The following is a 19229-nucleotide window of genomic DNA, read 5'->3' on the forward strand; positions in this document are numbered from 1 at the left end:
CTTTTCTGAGCGGGTGTTTTGTTCTTTAATTTCGCTTTAATTTTCACTTCTTTGTTCTTTAATTTCGCTTTTCTTAACCTAATGCGCACCTGTGGTTTGCAGCGTGCTTACACAAGCCAGCAAAGCTTATCTTGGCCTCAAAAAATTGCACTCGACGCCTGTTTGCGCGGTGCTGTGCAGAAAGCTTTAGCCCAAACAGCAGATATCTCTGCGTGCCAGGCTGCAGGCAGCAGACGCCAGGCACTGAAGGGCAGTATCTGCTCTGTCTGTGGCTTTCAGAACCTTTTGACAGGGATCAGGGCCAAGCCTGCGTGCTGGACCCCATCGCCCAGGTGCAAGGCTTGGGTGGTGCTCCCCCCGGTCCCCATCGGAGATGTGGTATGGGGACAACGTGTTTCTGCTGTCCCAGCAGGCCGTTGGGGTGTGGAGGAGGGAGAGCATCCCTGTTTCGCAGCGGAGGCACCCCAGGGTGAGAGAAGAACGCTGCTTTTGCAGTATTTCAGCTCAGAGCCTGCGTCGTGCATCGTTTCCAGCAAGAACGAGCAGTGGTGATCCTGCCCGGTCCCCAGACGCGCCCCTCTGACCCTTTAGAACTCCTCAGCACTTCCGATTTATGACTTGACCACTGTTTCAGGGCGGAAAAGAAGGTAGATTTGCACAAAAATAAATAAATCTGTGAGCAGACCCCTCCGTGGGGGGACCAGCAGGGCGTTGGTGGGGGCAGTTCAGCGGGTGCCGGCTGTCCTCTGAGCTGGGGAAAAGCAGTCCCAGGGCTCCCTGCTGGCAGCGCTGTGCCACAGCCTTGGAAGATGCCTTGCTTTGTAACCTGAACGTTTAAATAAATACATGTATTTATATATATTTTACCAAAAAACAGAAGGGCGAGTGAACAAAGTACCCGGGGGCTTTGCTGCCGTTGCTCCTTTGCCCTCTTCTACTTTTGGGAGCTGTCGAGGAGACTTTCCTACAGCTTCTCTCGGTGCTAGAGATTACAGGAGCCTTTCCCAGAGCTTACAACGGTGCAAACCAGAGTGAGCTGCGTGCTTTTTGGGGAGAGGCTTGCTTTTTGGGAAGAGGCTTGCTTTTTGGGTGGTTTGTGGCTGGAGCCGGCAGAAAGGTGGCTGTCCCAGAAGCGACTGCAGCAGCTTCTCCCGGCTGCGCCCTCTGAGACACGCGGGGTCTTTGTCTCGGTGCCTGTGGCAGACCCCTGCGAGCTGCCAGGGTGAGGTCTCGTTACGGCACTAATTAGAGATGTCCTGGTGCTGGAGCAGGCTGCAGCGTCGCTGCTGATTGTCTCCCTGGCGGATTAAAGGTGAGCCCTCCTTAACAAGTGCCTTGAGTAGCTCGAGCTGCTGAACTCCCCGGGACCAGTAATTAATCCATCTGGTAACGAGGAGCACGGCTTGCAGGCAGCGATTCTGGGAAGGAGACTTTTAACCGTTGTCGCACCGGGCGACTCGATGCCACCAGCAGGTTTGTTGGGCCGAGCAAACCTCACCGACCTGGAGGCTGCGTCGTGGGCTGGAAGGGAAGACACTGCAGTGGTTGACCTGTGTATGGGCACGGGCGAGCTGGTGGCTGTTCTGTGCCCTGTTTATAAATCGGGGTTTGGTTCACCGTCCCTGAGACGGTTGAGGATGCCCTTGGGGTGGTGGGGGCTGCTCCGGACGGGCTGCTCCATCTCTAGCAGGCTCTGGCCCATTCCTGAGCTTGCTGTTAGCTCAGGAGCACTGCAGGAGCTGAAATGCAGCACCTTCGCTGAGCAGCAGAGCTTCTTTTAGGGTGGCAGCAGACACACCATGTCCAGACCCACGAGTACGCTGGACTTTTATTGCCTGTAAAGTCCCTAGCCGCTGCTGCGAACTGTGCAAGCAGCAAATCATGCATTCAAATGAATTGCTTGTTTTTTATCAAAACACACTTCGGTTTTTCTCCTTAGATTTGTAAACTAGAGCCCAACATCACATCTTGCGGTGGGGCTCTGGCCTCGAAGAGCAGCCCTGCGCCCTGAAGAGCTGCCGCAGGTCATGATGCGTTTAGTGGGGTGCTGCGGGGTCAGGTGCTCTGCAGCCTCCCGTTCCTCTGACAGATACTGCACGCCAGGACAGCAGAACTCAAATGGCTTTTACGGCAAGTTCCGAAGGGATGCAGGGAGGCATTCTGAAATGCAACTAGTTAGCTTGAAGTTAACACGTTTTAATTTGGTGTGTGCGGTCGTGCTCTTCCCGCTCAGCTCTGCGGCTGCACCAGCCTCCTCCTGCACCTCCAGGCAGTGCCCAGGACAAAACCCAAACGTGCCACAGCACCCTCTGTGAGTTCTGTCTTCTAGTAGATGACTCTAAGGACGTTAGCTGCTCTTGGTGACGTGCCTGCTCAATTTGCTGTGCAAATCTCTCCTTCTAAGGCATGGTCTGCTGATGGTAAAGGCAGCCACCAGCTGGCCGGTTTCCGTGGGTGCTAAGGAAAAGCACAATTGGGTTGAAAGGTGTCCCCGCTGGGGGAGAAGTTAAAAACAGATTCAGAAAATCAGTCCAGTGTGTGATATGTTCTGCAGGGGTAGGGAAGAACAGGTAAGAGTGTCTTTAAGTTGGAGAAGCTCACTGAAGCTCTGTCCTCTTTGCAACATCAACGTAAAATGTACATCAGCTCACAAGTGACTTCTTGCAGCTGTAGGGACATTGAATGTTTTTTCTTTTAATTTTTTTTGTCCTGCATTGTTTTAATTGTTTTATTTCCCCTTTCAGGTTGGTTAGCTCTCTTCGTGGTAGTGTTTAAACCAAAAAGCGTGCTAGTACAGCGTGTTTTGCCTTATTCTAGTTGGATTCATTTTGTTTCTGCTGTTCCATAATCTAGTAAGCTCCTCTCAGCTGAGACTTGGGAGAAGATGATACAGGATTTGTTTGTCCGGGGCACGCAGGCCTCTTCCAGGTCATGTTTCCAGCAGGATGGAAATGAAATGCAGTAACTTTGTGCTACACATCTCAAAACTACCAGAGATGAGTTCCTAAACATCATCTTATGTGCTTTGTTCCAGGCACAGCTGCGAGCTTTCATCCCGGAGATGCTGAAATACTCCACAGGTCGCGGCAAGCCAGGCTGGGGCAAGGAGAGCTGCAAGCCCATCTGGTGGCCTGAGGACATCCCGTGGGCCAACGTCCGCAGCGATGTCCGCACGGAGGAACAGAAGCAGCGGGTGGGTGTCCCATGGGTCTGCCTTCAGTTTTTGGGGGAGCCGTTTTTCTTTCCCTTGAGTGATGGAAGAAACTGCATCATCAGCCCTTCCTTGGCTTAGTGTCAGACATCGAGCTCGGGAGAGCAATGAGATGAGAGGTGTAGCGTTCAACCTGCTCTGTCCCTGCCTGCGTGGTGTGACGAGCAGGTATTTGAAGCACATCTCTTTCTGCAGCGGGTGTCTTCCTTGCTAGTTGCATCACCTGCTCATCTCTGTGGCCTTTTGAAGCAGCCTGCCCAGCCTAAGACCAGTCAACTCTCCAAGTATGCAGCTCATTTACTACAGAGTCTGTGTTGCGGCCTCGTGGAGCCCTTGAAGGGTTTACTGTCCCATCCTGAGCAGGGACCTTTGTGCTTAAAGGGGAGTGATCAAAGATGTGTGGTGGAGCCAGGAAAAAAAGAAGTGAGAGAATGGATGAAGAGGGCTTGGTATCAGGTGGTTGGGTGTCACTTACAGCTGTGGATCCTACACAGGTGATGTTGTCACCAACCTGTCACAAGGAGACGCAAAAAAAAGGCTACCAGGGTGTGAGGGCAGTGCTGATGCGGATCTGGTTGGGTGGGGAGGGATGCCTGGGGGGCTGGAAATGGTGCTGCGTCCTCAGCTCTTTCAAGGTGGAGGTGGTTTTCTGTGTGTTGGCCTCAATTCTTTAAGATTTCAAGGCAGAGAAATTTCATTGAGATTTCATTGAGAAATATGCCCTCCTTTGGTCAAGTATGCTCATTCTGTATCCACGCATAGAAATGCAGTGGCTCAGGGTAATTTCTGAGTCCTGGGGAATGAGGGGATGGAGGGGTTAGGTACTGGGGGCATCTTGTTTGAGGATTTATTGAAAAGCGCCCAGTAAAGGTAAGCATGCAAATCACAGCAGTAGCAGCATTGGAGCGGTTCAGAAAAGTTTTTACACGCTCTCAACTCCTTTCTGATTCTCCTCGTAGGTGTCGTGGACCCAGGCGTTGCGGACTATCGTGAAGAACTGCTACAAGCAGCATGGCCGTGAGGACCTGCTCTACGCGTTCGAGGACCAGCAGACGCAGCAGCAGACCACGACCACACACAGCATAGCGCACCTGGTGCCGTCACAGACAGTGGTACAAACCTTCAGCAACCCCGATGGCACCGTGTCCCTCATCCAGGTGAGAAAAGCCCTCCAGCGTTCCCAGCACAACTGGCTCAGGATCAACTTGCCTGCCTCTAGGAGGTGGTTTAGAGCAAACCCCTTTTGGTAGCTGGCCTTGTCCTTCAGGAATTCTCTTTATCAATGTCTCAGCCCTCTGGCTCATTAAGCCAGTGCTCCTGCTCAAAGGAGCAGTCCCATCCTCTCTCTTCCCAGCTCCTGTCCCTTGCTCTCCTGTTGTGGCAGCACGGACAGACCTGCAGCTATTTGGTCAAGTAGTTCAGGGTCTGACCTGGGTCTTACTAACCCGTTCACAGACAGACACACAGCTCATCTGGCCACACAAAACCTGTGGTGGCCGTGGGATGAAGTGACGGGAGGAAACGTGATGGGACTGCTTTTCTTTAACGGCATGAAATCTACCTTAATCCATGGCATTAGGTACTTCTGCGTCCCCTGCTCTTACACCTGAAGTGTGTAAGATATAAATATTGTAATTCTCAAGCTGCCCCCTGAGGGAAGGATGTCTGTTAGACCGCTTTAGGGGATTCACAGCAGAAGTTGCTGCTGCTGTATTCCCTTCTCCATGTGGGGCGGCAGCTTCTGGCAGCTCAGGACGTGGACTTTATTTTTGTTTTGCTTTTGTTTTTTTTTTTTGTTTGCTTTTCAAATGAAAGCTTTTCAGTGAATTGGCCCAGCTTTCTGCTCCCCCAAGGCCCAGCAGACATGCCAGACTGCTTCTGTTTGCTCACCTGCTAGCAGACATTTTCCCCTTGATAGTATTCTCTTAGGTGCCCAGCACCTGAGATCTCATCGACTTTCTAGCACCTACAGGTTTAATTCTGCTTAGAAACAAAGCTGCACATCTCCCAGATTTTGCCTTTTCCCAGCTGTTAAATAGGGAAAGTGTAATTTCCAAAGCCAGCGGGGTAGTGAGGATGGACTAATGTTTGCCAAGTGCCTGGAGAGCAGTGCCCCTGTGAGTGGTAAGTGGTGTTATAAATGGTAGCTGATACGCAGGGTACGGTTTTTACAGGGTAGGTTTTTTACACGACTTCCACGCGGTGGGAGAAGTGTCTTGGTTCCACCTGTGCACCCTGCTCACACCTGGGAATGGCAGCGGTATCCTGCAGCTGTTCTTTGTGAGGCTAGGAAAATAGCGAGGGCCTGTGTTCAGACAGACACAAGGGCTGTGCAAAACTTGTCTCTGGGCCCTGTCCCCGCTCTGGAAGCTGCTGCAGATTGACATTGCTTTAGCGTGTTGTTTTTTCCCCTTGGAAACAGCTCAGGATTTTCCGTGAGCTCTGCCCGTTACTATTATTCTCTGTAGATGCAATGCCTTGTAACCTGAGAGCGTTTGACTGTCCCTTTGTCTGAATTATATGGATGTTTTCCTGCGCTAGCAGGCGTGTTCAGCTGCATCTTGTTGACTTCTGCAGGTTGGCACCGGTGCTACAGTTGCCACGCTGGCTGATGCCTCCGAGTTGCCTACCACGGTCACCGTCGCACAAGTCAATTATTCCGCAGTGACTGACGGGGAGGTAAGGATCCGGGTCGTGCCCATCGTGTTCAGAGCACGATCATCCTATTTGACTTTGATAAAGTTAAATATTTGTCACAATGAAGTCACAAAAAACCACCAACCCTGCAGTGTTCAGCGTTAAAATACCTGTGAAACTATATGAAATTTCATATAGGAAGTGCTGAACTGCTGTTGTTTTGGCTCAGGAGCATGCAAACGCAATTACGGCAGAAGCCTCAGCTCTGAATTTCATCCCATTTTAATGTCCTGTACATTAATTCTGGGAGATCTGCTCCAGCAGATAGAGACCTAACTGCACAAATGCACGTTTCTGTATCTGTTTGGGATAATTGTTTCATGTGTGCTCTAGATCCCGAGTTTTGCCAGTTCAGGGTTGGGGGTGACGCCTGGGGTATTCTGAGCCTGTGGTTAGTGGAGGATATTGCATGGCTGTGGGCAAACGGTGTGATTCTTCGGCTACTGATCTCTGGACAAAATGGGACTGTTCTTCTTCTGCAGCTTTTAGAGAGGTTTGCAAGTGAATACCGGAGAGAGCTTCATAAATGCACGTTATATTCGAGACAACATGAGGTACCGCGGAGCACAATACTGTTCCACGTACTGTGAAAGCTTCTTCCAGTGCTCTAAAACTGGGCAAAGCTCCTTCTGTTCAGGACTCCATCAGACCACTTCAGCCCTCAAATCTGACCTCTCAAACTTGCATGCGTTTATTTTTTCTGCTTCTTTTTTAAACACGTTAATAAGTTTAAAGACCCCAAGGAAACTTACTTTTTTTTTTAACCTCTTTTTCCCCACTAACCCCCCTGTAAATCCATGAGGCTGCAGGCAGCTTTCTGCCCCTTTGCTGCGTGCCGGGCTGTCTGGCTGCGGACGGTCTGTGCAGGAGTGGTGGGGTCTGGTCAGCTCTGTGCGAGTGAGGCTTTCAGGGCGACAGGTGGCAGCACAGAACAGCTTTGTTCTGCACAAGACCCTATTTCCATCTCAGGAGCAAAGGGAAGCGGCCTGGCTGTGACCTTGAAGTACTTTGAGGGTTTTCAGAACCCTCTTCAGATGTCTCTTGACACCTGTAAGAAAATTTTCAGAGGGACAAACAGAAATCAAGGGAGTGCAGGCACCTAGTTCCTCCTGTAAATTAAATGTTTAAGAGATATTGGACGAAATAAAGATACAAAAGTCTTTTCATTGGTGAATGGCTGGGATCGCTATGTGTGGATAAATCCACAGCCCGCTGGCAGCGTCTCTAAGGATGTTTCTGCCTCGCTGTCGTGCTGCATGGAGATGTGAGTTAGCTCTGAGTAAGCAGACGTGTTTATAGGATGCAGAGCAACACGGAGCAGGGATGCTTGCTACGATCTCAGCAGCACAACTTTTGTGTTAGTGCGGAGAAGGGCCCGGACAATTCCTCCTCCTTTGCCAGGAGTAAGTCCTTTCCCATTTTGAAACAGCCTAGGCATTTTGCAGGGCGCTGTGCGCCACAGTGGAGATCTGCCTGACTGCTGAATACATGTATTTGCAGAATATATGTATGTTCTCCTTCTGCATGGTGGTGGGAAGGGTGCCTTTCCCTGCTCGGGCTTGCTTTGCTTTGGTTTCGGCATGGCTAGGGAGCAGCACAAACTCGGTCCAGCTCTCCTGAGATCCCTCCCATCTGTGACTTCTTCCTCTCGAGGCACTCAGACTTGGTTCCATCTTTCCTAAAAGACTTCGCCTTCTCTTAACTCGGCTTCTTTTTCACCTTGTCTCAATGCCCTGTCGCTGCTTCCTCCCTGCTTTGGATCCTTTCGCCCAGGGTCAGCTGTGGGCACAGGAGAGCAAAGCAGTTGCCTTGAACTGGGGATGGCCATTTTCATTTATTAAGTGTACTACAGCAAAACAAGTTCCAGTTGTGAGCTTTAGGTGAGCTTGAGACAAGTCCAGCACAAATAAATCCTAAATGGGAACATGTTTGGTTCCCCAAAATGACGGGAGGGGTGCAGGCAGATGGAAACGGGGGCACGTGCAGCCCTTTGCCCTGTGGGCCGGTGATCTGTGCTGAGCTTCCAGCACCACAGCAGTGTGGCTGCTTTAAAAAATGCCTGGCAGGCAGTGATCCAACTGCTGTCCCATTTTCTGGTGGGCATGGCTGAACAAAAGGGGTTTGTGGGAGCTTGAGGTGCTTCACAGATGTTTGGGGGGGCACCTTCCATGTGCATGAGAACTAAAATTCTCGCTTGAAGACTGAACACGTGCAGAATAGCAGCTAGACTTGAGGGCTGGCTACAGAAACTCACTCGTGGCTGAGAGAGGGTTGTAGGGTCCGTGGTGTTCTCAGCTGGATCCTGGTCTCTTCCCCCTGGTGCTCTCTTTTCCCTGTCAAAGTCTCTGGGAGAGAGTCAGAGTACGTGCAGGATTCTCCAAAGGCTTCTCGAAACTATCTGACTTCTTTGTTTTAGGCAGCAGCCATCGTTTCACGGGATGGCTTCATATCCTGGGACCTTCCTTCTTGTTCTTCCTCCGCAGGTGGAGCAGAACTGGGCAACGCTACAGGGGGGTGAGATGACCATCCAGACAACGCAGGCATCAGAGGCCACGCAGGCAGTGGCATCGTTAGCAGAAGCAGCAGTGGCAGCATCTCAGGAGATGCAACAAGGAGCAACTGTTACCATGGCACTCAACAGGTACGGGGGAGAGGAGAAGGCTAGAAGGCTGCACGCGGGCGCTTCCTTCTAGGTTTTCACTCTAACAGTAAAAGGACACTGTCTGCAGTCCCGTGGAGGCTTTTCCTTAGCAAATTCCTAGTTCGACCTGCGTACAGGAGTCTGCAGGATAGTTTTCAGTTTCCACTGTAACAGTAGGAGCCCACTGACATGGAAATTTCCTGAAAGAGGAAACGATAGGTGGTAACCGTACCCCCTAAATGGTTTGGGTTCAGCAAGGGTCCGGTTACAGAACCGAGCTTGCTAATAAGAGTCCTAATGTGCTGATAGTGCCTTTTGGTACGCTGGTCTGTGTATCCGTCAGAATTAGTAATAGTTCCTTACTAAAAGGCTGAATTTCCCAGTGGTGTGCTGCCCTGGTCTCTCGTCAGAAAACAGAATGTTGTGCTCAGCATGCCAACAGGTAAAGTTGGTAAAGTTTAGTTCTGTGCAGCTCCGTGCAGCGGGAAGCAGTGCCTTTGCTCAGCTCTGGGGAGTTTTTTAAGCTTTGCTTGATGTTCTTAAAAACTGGAAGTGGCTGGGGCACACTGCGGCTGCATCCCGAGGGAGCAGGACAGGACGTGGCAGCAGCCCCAGTAGCGCAGGAGGTTTCACGCTGCTGAGGTGTGGGCAAAACGTTTTCCTCATCCAAATCAGGGTTCTGGACTAAAGGCTGTCAGAGTAAAAGCTGAGCAGCCGTGGCTTGGGACACAGCACAAGCCCACAGCGCTGGTGGTTGGGGTAGAGCTCCAAGACCATGCTGTGCGGGGATCACAAATTACTAAAGCAGCCACCTTGATCCTGGGGTCCGTCACCAGCTTGCTTCCAAATTGCTGTTGTAACTGAATTGCAAACCCACCTAGAACTGTTTCTGTTTGTGATCCAGATTCAAGTCTGTCAGATACGTTCTTTTCTGCTGCTGTAGGAGGCTGATTGAGTAGGATTATTTTTATTAATAGGTCCACTGTGAAATTCCCTTTTAAAACCAAGTGATCTATTTAGGACACTGTAAGAACAGATAAAGTAACTAGGCATGGAGTTGGAAAAAAAAAAAAAAAAGTCCAGTCTCCTGGAATCTGGCTTGCAGGACCTGTATCCTGCACGTTTCTAGTTGGTAGATTTTTTCTTCTACGTACTTTTGAGAAATTTTTCTGAAACCAGTGTGCTTTCAATTTAATTTTGTCCCATTGCTACTAGTTCTGGCTCCTAAGGTCACCAACGAGCAGTTCCTTTTCCTGCATTTAGGAAGTTCAGAATCCCTAATAAAAAAGAAATGTTAAAATGAAATGAAGGCTCCTAGAAAACAGGAGCGGAGGAGCTTTCAACGAGTAACGTAGTCGCTGTTGTGCCTCAAGACAGGGTCAGCTGTGCTTATACCCAGGAAGGCCCTGTAGTAAGTCTGAAACAGCTCATAGCTCAGGAGCAATGTGAAGCCTGTTGCAGCATTGCAGTGGGAATGTTGGGCCTCGTGTTTTATTTCACATTTTATTGTCGCCCTCTTTCTCTACTGACAGTGGGAGGGTTTGGGGTCCCGTCTGGGTGACTAGCCCCCCAAACCTTCCATGTGGAACAGGTGCTCTCTTTTCTTTGCCACCAAACACTGCTGGGGGTCTTTCCTCTACCTGTAGGAACATCTCAGCAAGTCCTTGAGAGCTAAAGGCTCTTCCAGCTCTGGAAACTTCATGCTTAATTTAGCTGAGGGCTGCTATCTTCGATTTCCCTGACAGGGAGCAAAGGACTCTCGTAGTCCATGCAGAGCAGTGCACCCGCAAACAGCACATTGGGATGGGTGAAACCTCTGCCAGGTTTGAGGATGGGAAGTATGGGGCCTCCTGGTAAAGGAGGACAAATTGGAGGTGGTTAATTCATTGGTTGGAATTAGTGTTTGTGGAGCACGCTGTAACTGGGCACAGCTCTTATGCTGTATGGTCGTTGTTATTTTCATAGGTGCAACCTTAATGAATGATTAAAATGCTGAATTGCCCCTGAAAGTGGCTTCAAGTAAGTGTGCAAAGTCTAGGAAATAGCGTTACAGCAGGAGGTCTGGGTTTACCCCCAGGTTTGCTCTGTTGTAGTTGGCCTTCCTGCGCCCTGCCTCCACGTAGCTGCAGGTTCAGAAGAGAGATCAGCCAGAAGGGATAGGGAGACAGAACAAGAAAATATTCTGGCTCAGTAACAGTGTTTAAGAGCTGCCCTGAGTGACAGAGGGGCTATTTAGAAATGAAAATATGCCCTGAGTAGCTAATATTTATCCAAGGGGTCTGGAGAAGTTTGAACAGTTGTTGAAGGATGCTCACAGCACTCGGAGTGTACAACGAAATGGCAAATAGAATATTATCTCAATCCATGCCAAGTAATGCACGCGTGAAGAAATATCTCCTGTATAGACCCAGTGCGGAACTGTTTGTTACCAGTTACCATTCAGCAAGCTCCAAGAATCCCTGCTGAGCCAGGTATTGTCGGACGAGTAAGTTGAATATTAGGAATTACAGGGAAGGGTACAGAGAGCAAGGCAGGATTAGGCCACTGTACTAACCCATGGTACGTCTGCGTCTTGAATAATGTGAGAAATGGTCACACACACCCCTCAAACAATGTCTTACATTTAGAAAAAGTCTGGAAAAGGACGAGACTAATCAGGAAGAGCCCTTCCACAGCGAGTGGACTCTGTCTCTTCAGCTTGGAAAAGAGATTACTGGAAGTCTATGAAGTCACGAGGAAAATGAAAATGGAACTGTTATTTTCCATTTCTTGCACTATCAGATGCACAGGCTGCCCAGCAAGACTGAGGGAGTAGGTTTTGGACTACCAGAATGCAACGTTTTTATTCACACGTCATCTAATTAAATGTGGGTCTCATTGACACAGGATGTTGGGGAAGCAAAAAGTATAAATGGGTTTCAAAGGGGATTAGAAAAATCAAACCTGATGGTCCAGATGCAGTCTCTGATGTAGGAAATCAATACGCTGCTGACTGTCGGAAGCTGAGAGGGTGTAGGAAGGGAAGGATCATACACACTCCTTCCTAAATATCTGATACTGGCTGTTCTCACAGCAGGGTTGCTGCATTAGAAGGGCCTTTGGTCTGACCTCATTCGTGCGAGGAAATTTAAGAATACCGTGCTTAGCTACCAATCACTCATTAAAAAGAATTATTAAACCACTTGGCTGGGGAGAGGTACTCTGTCTTCTCTAAATAGAGAGCTGCTGATGTGATCCTGGTAATGGTAAACCTCTGGGCCTTCTGCAGTGCGAGGTAAGCTGGCTGAATCAGTAGTGAGAGGGGGAGTTGGAAAATCTGGAGAGACCAGGTGGCAAAAGAATGAGTTTTGTACTGGAAACCAGAGGCAGGAAGGAGCCACGTTGTTTTACAACTTACTTGGATCGTCCAAAAGCTTTTAGTGAAGTCGCAGGCAAAAGGATGTTAAAGAAGGCACGGATATTCTAAGAGAGAGGCAAGCTGAAAAAAAGGCAGTGAAAGCAGCTTATTTCCTTGTATTCCTCCTCCACCGCAGATTTTCCATTCTGGATAACTTCAGCTGGCCCTGGTGAGAATCCCTCCTGCCTGTGTGTGTTCTCTTGCTATCAGTGCCTAGTTAAATGGGCCCTACTGGAGCAGGGTTGTCTGGTGGTCTTCCTAACCCTTCCCTTCTCTTTTCTGTGCCCCCAGTGAAGCAGCAGCCCACGCGGTAGCCACGCTTGCTGAAGCCACTCTCCAAGGTGGAGGACAGATCGTCCTGTCTGGTGAAACCGCAGCGGCAGTAGGAGCGCTTACCGGAGTCCAAGATGCCAATGGTAAGGCTGCCGGAAAGTTTTTGCTTTCTGTTTTATTTTTTTAATTTTTTTTTTCCTTTGCTCTCAGCTAGGGTTTTTTTCCTCTCCACTTGAAATGTCAAGTTTTCCCCAGTAAAATAGCTCTGCCTCACTTCAGGTTGACTTAAAAGCCCAGAGAGCAAAATGATAGCACTAACTTCGTTTGCTTCCCTGGTGCTCGGGGCTCCGCTGTCCTCCTCCTCCTGCCAGCTTGCTCTTCAGCCCTAGTTTTATGGAGAAGGATTGCTCCCTGTTCTGTCCCTGTACGCTGCCCAGGACCCAGACTCGGTTGACACCGCTAGTCAGTGCCACGATAAGCTTGACTCCAAAACACTTCACTGTGGAGTGGCAGGGAGTATGACCAACATTTTATTACCCACTCGTTTCCTTCCTTCTCTAGTTGTCTTATTGTTTATTTTTATTCCTTTATGCTTGGTGGCTGCTCTTGAACAACTGTTGCTTTTCTGCTCGGTCGTCCGTCGGCAGCCAGCCTCAGCGTGCTGCCTTCTTCCTCGTTTCCCATCTTGCCACCGCACAGCCGGTGGCTTAGTTCGGGGGATTTTCTGTAGAGCTTCTCCCTCAGCGTCTTTTTTCCAACTCTGGGGACTTTCGTAGATATCCAGACTAAGCTGGTAGTGTATAAATAAAACAGAAAGTTCGTGGAAACTGGTTCAGGATGATACTGGGTCACGCTGGTGTGCCTAGTTTATCTACCACCTCCAGTCTCGCTGTATCTGTCTGATGCCTTTACCACACTTCCCAAATTAAGAGATGAAACTCTCTGGTTATTTGATGGAATAGAGAGAAAGGCATCGAAATAAGCCCAGGAAGGATGAGGACTGTGAAGTTGTGTCTAAAAAAAAAAAAAAAAAGTTGCTATTTGGGCAGTAATTGTCAAAGGGGGAAAACGTGTGCGCAGCCAGGGGGCAGACCGCTGAGTTCTTGCCTTGTTGCTTTGCATATGAAGCAGAAATCCTTCTAGGTCAGACATCAGGTTCGACTCCCATCAAAATCCTCGTCTTGTAGGCAATGCACTCGTCCTAAAACATCAGCACTTGGGGGAGACGAGGGAAGAGTGGCTTTGCTCAGGGTGCTGTGCTTGATGCCTCTTGCTGTGGAGTCAGCCGGCCTGAAGAGGGAGCAGAAATGAAATACCAACCCTGGCCTCGCTGCTGGGATGCAGAGAGGGAATAGCAGAGGGATGAGCAGCCGTGTGTTGTATTTCACGTCTCTATTTCCCTGCCTGCCGGGCGTGAGGGGGGCGAGCAGCATTTATCGAAGGGAGAATCTGACCCGGGATGCTCAAAACCAGCAACCGAGCAGATCCGTAGAAGCACTTTAGTGTCCTTTGGCAGGTCTGCACCCTTTTGGTTGGCTTCCAAAATGCTTTCACGCTCTGGATTCCTCTGGATGCTTCCCCTCAACACCTCCCACCCTTCAAGGCCCTGAGTCACTCCACCTCGCTTGCCCAGCTTGCATTAAAACAATATTAATGCTGGGGTTTTTTCCTCCTTTTTTTTTTTTTTTTTTCCTAACAGCGGAGCTGGAAATCAGCTGGGATTTAGAGTGCATTAAGGGGAGAGACTGCAGCGTTTTCCTCCGTGCAAAGCCTCACCCGCAGCCCCTCGCCTTGCTTCCACCCTTCGATTCGCTCTAACCTCCGGCGGCATTAAGGGGAAGGGCTCGGGCAGCCCTTGGAAGCGCCGTGCCGGTCGCTTCCTTACGTAACCAGCTAATTTATCTCCCCCGGGCACGGAGGAGATGCGGGTATCCGTTCCTGCTGGCTCTGGCCAGGGCCGGAGAGCAGATGGATTTTCGGCGTTGGCGCTGTCGCCGAGGATTCGCTCTGCCTCTTTTCGTACCCCGCAGCCCCGGGGGGCGAGGGCGAGCATCGTCCTGGGCACTCGGTCCCCCTGGGGCAGCGGGGACACGTTGCTTTGCGTGCTGTCCTCTTGGGAGGAGAGGAGACGGAGGGATTTGGTGCGACTGGGCACCTAGGAGTGGCTCCCAGAGCCACAATGGAGTTAACCAGCAAATACCCCTGCTCGCTGTTGCTTACAAAGTCTTAACTTGTCAATATTTTCAATAAATGCTTCTCTCTAGGAATCTTACCCTTCTGTAGGTTGTTTCTGAGGCACTCTGATCCCGTACCCGTGCAGTTTTCCCTGGAAGGGACATAAACTTGTCCCCGTTTTATTGGTAGGGAAACTGAGACAGTAGTTGAATGAAATTGCTTGGGGTCAGGGAAGGTGTCTCAGTTCTTGATGGCAGCCACCAGATGTAATTACTCCCTTTTTCTTTGTTTTATCTTGATAAAATACTTTTCCCATCCATGCTCTGGCATCCGAATAACAATTAACTGACCCCAGAAAATCAAGCTGGCTAAAAAGAGGCAAATTCTGTATTTTTTTTTTTTTTTTGGTGCGTCTCAGAGGCTGGAACTCCATTCAGCGTTGCAGGGAGCCCGGCAGCGGGGCTCAACTGCGAAAGGGCTGTGGGTAATCTCGTGATCGGTTACATCTACAGGGAAGGGAAATAAGATCTCCCGCCCCAACGCTGTGTCAAACGAGCTAAGTGCTTTATGGGTTCCTTGCTGCTCGGGAGCATCTGCTCCGAGCCGGGATGCTGGAACCGGTGACCCCGTGGTTGAAGCCTCAGATGTTTTGGTCTGAAAGGGCCGGCATTAAAGTCCTATTTTGAGCAGGTGACCGGGATCGTGGCAGCACCCGTTCGTGAAGCTGGCTGCAAAATGGAAAATGCACCGGGAAGAGGAAGCAGTGCTCCCTGGGGGTGCTTTTGGAGCATGCTACGGGCAGCTCCGTGTGCCGAGCCCTGGAAGGAGAGGTGGCAGCGCCAGCCCGCAGGCTGGGCCTCGCTTCTGCGTCCTCGTGCTGCAGCCTTTTGTTCGACATCGATCCGAGCGGGGCCTGAAAGCTGCCTTGGCTACAGGCTTCCTGACTTCAGGCTTAAATATTGATGAAGCCTGTGCCTGCGCAGCGCTGGAGCAGCGCGCGGTGCCGCCCCGGGAGTATGGCAGGCGACGCACAGAGCAGGCTCCCTGCCCCGAGGAGGCTGCTTCGGTGTCCTGTGGAGCCCAGGGCTGTTGGTTTTGTGTTGTTGGTGGCGTTTTGGAGAGCTGCTTTGGAGACAAGAGGGGCTCCAAGCTCCAGCTGCGGTGGGTTTTGCCCTTCTCCAGCCCTTCGGTCGTCAGAACAAACTCAGAAAGGACCAAAGGAGACGCGCTTACGGCCGGGGGTGAGCCAGGATTACCGAGCTGTGATGGAAGCACGGGGAGAGCATTAGGGCTCTGACGTGGGCAGGGGGATTAGCAGGCTCCGTGCTTCTGCGAGCAGAGGTGAGGCACCAGTGCAGGGCCGCATCTTGCAGGCTAGCGCAGGACCAGTGGTCCTGTAGGGTTGTTTAGGATGAGGGGGCCCCGTTGCACCAGAGCTGCCCCACTTGGCGATTTTTGGTGATTTCTGCACCAGGAGTGGTTTAATTGCTGCAAGGCTGCCGAGCTTCCCGCGTGAAATCAAGGAGGTGTGGGTGGAAACCTGCCTCCACCCTCGGTGCAGATGGGAAACGCGCGGCCGCCAGCCCCGGCAGGCTCGTGGCGGGCTGTTTACAGGTGAAAGCACAGCCAGGAGGGGAAGGCAGGAGCCCAGGTCCTGTTCCTGAGCAGCGTGTGTCTCCTCAGGAGCGTGAAAGCAGAGGGAGCCACCAAGGGCAAAGCCAGGAGCTGCCTGTTCTTGCTTTGCCTCGGGACAGGGAGGTGCAGCACCGCGATCCCTGGTGGCTTTTTTTTATGAGAAAAGGGGAAAGGCGGGGGCTCGGAGGCTGACCTGCTGCCTATGTCAGACGTTTTTAAATAATAAATTCCCCGGTTAGATGTTCTTTTGAAGGAAGATTGGTCCAAACGAGTCGCTAACAGCTTGGCAAATTGCTGATGAGCTCCCTTGCATCCAGGCAGACAAGAAGGAAAGGGTCGAGCTTTCTGTAGCACCTTCCCGGTAGGAACAGATATTCATTTTTTTAATGAGTGCTGCCCTGAAACGGGCACAGTTTAATCACCATCTGAAGGAGAAGCGAGGAATTTAATTTTTGCAGTTGCATGTCACCTGGCAGGGCAGGAGAGAGGACGATGGCAGCCAGCAACGAGAGCTGGAGCGGGCGAGCGAAGTCCTGGGTGCATGGAGCAGCTCCAGGAAGGAGGAGAGGTGTTCCCCAGAGGACAAATTACTGGGCATGAATGAATTCTTGTCAACAGCAGGGCCCTGATGAATGCTGAGTGAAATACGCTGGCACAAGCATCAGCTCAAACAAGTTCGTTCCGTGTCAAGCACACGGAGCTCCCTGCTGGTGCCTTTCGGAGAGGGGATGCTCGGCTGCAGCTCCGTCATCTCCGCGTCTGTCCCCTTTCTGTGTCAACGCTGGGGGAATCCCAGCGTGGCTGCTGAGGAACACACCCTGTTGGGGTTGGGGGACACCAGCCACAGCTTTGATGCCGGCGGTGCTGCTCGGGATTTCCCCAGCACCACGGGGGGCAAAGGGTTTGCAGGGCGCTCGCTCCCAGGGCTGCTGCTGCGTTGGCACCGAACCTCGCCAGCTAAGCGCTACCTGCTCGCTCTGGCACGGCTCTCCTTGCTCTAAACCTCTCGTGGGGGTTCTCCTTTTCGCTGCAGCCCTGCCCTACTCCTGGGCACGACCCTTTGCCTGCTCAGGCTGCCCTTCTGCCACGGGGCTGTGCCGGGCGCTGTGCGGCTCCGGCTCGACGCCTTGGCGCTGCTGACGATTAGGATTTGTCTGCCCACCGACCGGGGCTAAAAACAGTGGCTCCGACAGCTCCCTCTTGCGCTGTCGGATGCCAGGTTTTCCCTTCAGTCCTACAGACCAGGTGCCACCTGCACCAGCGGTTCTCTTACCCCCAGCACAGGCTCGGAGCCAGCTTTGCCCAGGACCCGGGCTGCTCCCAGCACCAGGAGTTTGGCCGAGTTAGAGCAGGAGGTGGATGCCACGGCACCCGAGGGCTGGCTGTAGGGCTTCCCTGCTCATTGTGACCTCGGTAAGTCCCCTGGCTGACACCCCAAGTGGTATTTCTGGGTGCAGTTTGTCTTTTCAGGCAGGGAGACTCACGAACTCATTTGATTTCCTTGGGAGAAGATGTTTCTATAGGATGAGCACTACAGGTCTCCTCTCTGCAAAGACAGCTGTCGGAGGACTGCAGGGAAAAGCCTTTTGCTCGTTGCTTTTTTTGGGTTCCTTTTGCTGGTTTTTGTGTGTGTTCCTGTTCTATGCCCAAGTCTCACATGAAGTTTACAGGCTGCTTTTTTAGCTCTGAAACGTGCCCCCAAGCTTGCAAAGAGAGAAGGCAGCATCCCGGGGAGACACCGGGAGCTCCTCGGGTGTCTGTTGCTGTCCCCTAAAAGACGCTTGCCTTTGCTCCTCAACCTTTTTGTGATCCAGAAGGGGAAACCACCTTCATCAGGGGTAGGGAGTCGCAGCCAAGTCCTTTGCTGCTTGATCATTTCCAGCGTTTCTTGGCGTCCCGCTGGTTTCGGCGAGTTTCCATCCGGTCAGTGAGCCGTGCCCCACCTGACCTTATCTCGGGGCTTCTTGGTGACCTTACAGCATCTCCAGCGCCTCCCTGTTTCCCCTCCCCTGGTGGGCTCTGGCATCCATTCCTCTTAGCAGGCAGTTGAGACTTACAGGCTCCCCAGCTGTCACAGCCGATGCTGGCCTGGTTTAAGCACAGGCCATTTACCTTCCACGTGTCCTGAATTAGGAGAAATGGACAGGAGGGCTGGGCCTGTTTAAAAATTAAAGCTGATTACGAGGCATTAACATTACATTTAAAGAAATAGGCAGCAGCCCTCCTCTCTCAGCACAGTTGCAATATGTTCCCTTTTGTTCTGGGCTGGGAGAGGAAATGGGGCTGGTATCGACTCCGGGCTGAGCAGGGTTTTTTCTTTAGCTGTGAATGCGAAAAGTGGAGCTGTTTGATGCCTGCTGTAATACTTAGAGCACTTCTGCTACGTAAGGCACTGCCCATCATCTTTGTGCACGTAACAGAAAGCTTAAGTTCTCCTACGATCTTGAATTTCTCTCGGAAAATTCAGATCTGGTGACGCCGTGCTCCTTGATCTGTCCCCTGAATTGATGCACGTGGGAGGCTCCTATTTGGGGGGACCCCAAGCACTTTAGGACCAAAACGCAGAAATCCTGGATCAGAAGGCAGCAGTCGGGAAGAAAACTTTTTTTTTTTCCCCTTTTTTTCCTTCGTGAAGGCTCAGCTCTGCTGAGGCAGGTGGATTTTGAGGACTATTTGGTCTGAGATCTTCAGGGCAGAGGGACGCGGTTGCTCCGTGCACGGAAGGATGGAAAGATATGCCTGGCTTGGCTGTGGCAGAGCACGGATGGAAGCAGCAGGCAGGGCTCTGGTCCTCCTCCTGGAGGTTTGTCTCAAAGGGGCACGGCTCTCCTGCTGCTCTCCTGCAGCAGTGGCCCTGTTTCTTCCTCCCGTAGGGTTTTTGCCTTCCCAATTTCCCACAGCTGAGCTCCCCTCACTTGTTCGCCCTCCATCACAAAGAGCAGCGAGGTTGGGAACGAGCGCTCTGAATGAACGTGCTGCTTGTCTAGAAATTCAGTTTGATTTTAGGCTGAATTAGAAGCCTCTTTATTTGGTGTGTTTGTAGGATATTTATCCAGGCTCCCGCGCCTTCATCTCATAGCCCCTCAATAATTCACGTGGCTTCAGGAAGGGCTGCTGGGTGCAGAACGCGTACTGAGCACAGGCCAGGCGTTTGGGCAGCTGAAGCAATGTGGGTGCTGTATCGTCGTGTTTCCTGGAGC

General features: G+C 51.3%; 1 protein-coding gene across 9 annotated transcripts in view; it reads left to right on the forward strand.

Moving 5' to 3' along the window:
* The window catches only part of NRF1 (nuclear respiratory factor 1), a 73861-nt gene that overhangs the window by 35656 nt on the left and 18976 nt on the right, over nt 1–19229 (forward strand). For all 9 annotated transcript variants that reach the window (XM_050710707.1, XM_035571243.2, XM_035571238.2 and 6 more), the window contains 5 exons: nt 3035–3193; nt 4171–4368; nt 5789–5890; nt 8392–8549; nt 12238–12362. In XM_050710707.1, coding sequence (XP_050566664.1) covers nt 3035–3193; nt 4171–4368; nt 5789–5890; nt 8392–8549; nt 12238–12362 — 742 coding nt within the window. The remainder of the gene's footprint in view (nt 1–3034; nt 3194–4170; nt 4369–5788; nt 5891–8391; nt 8550–12237; nt 12363–19229) is intronic.

This window comes from Cygnus atratus, chromosome 1 (assembly GCF_013377495.2).
Source record: "Cygnus atratus isolate AKBS03 ecotype Queensland, Australia chromosome 1, CAtr_DNAZoo_HiC_assembly, whole genome shotgun sequence".
NCBI lineage: Eukaryota > Metazoa > Chordata > Aves > Anseriformes > Anatidae > Cygnus > Cygnus atratus.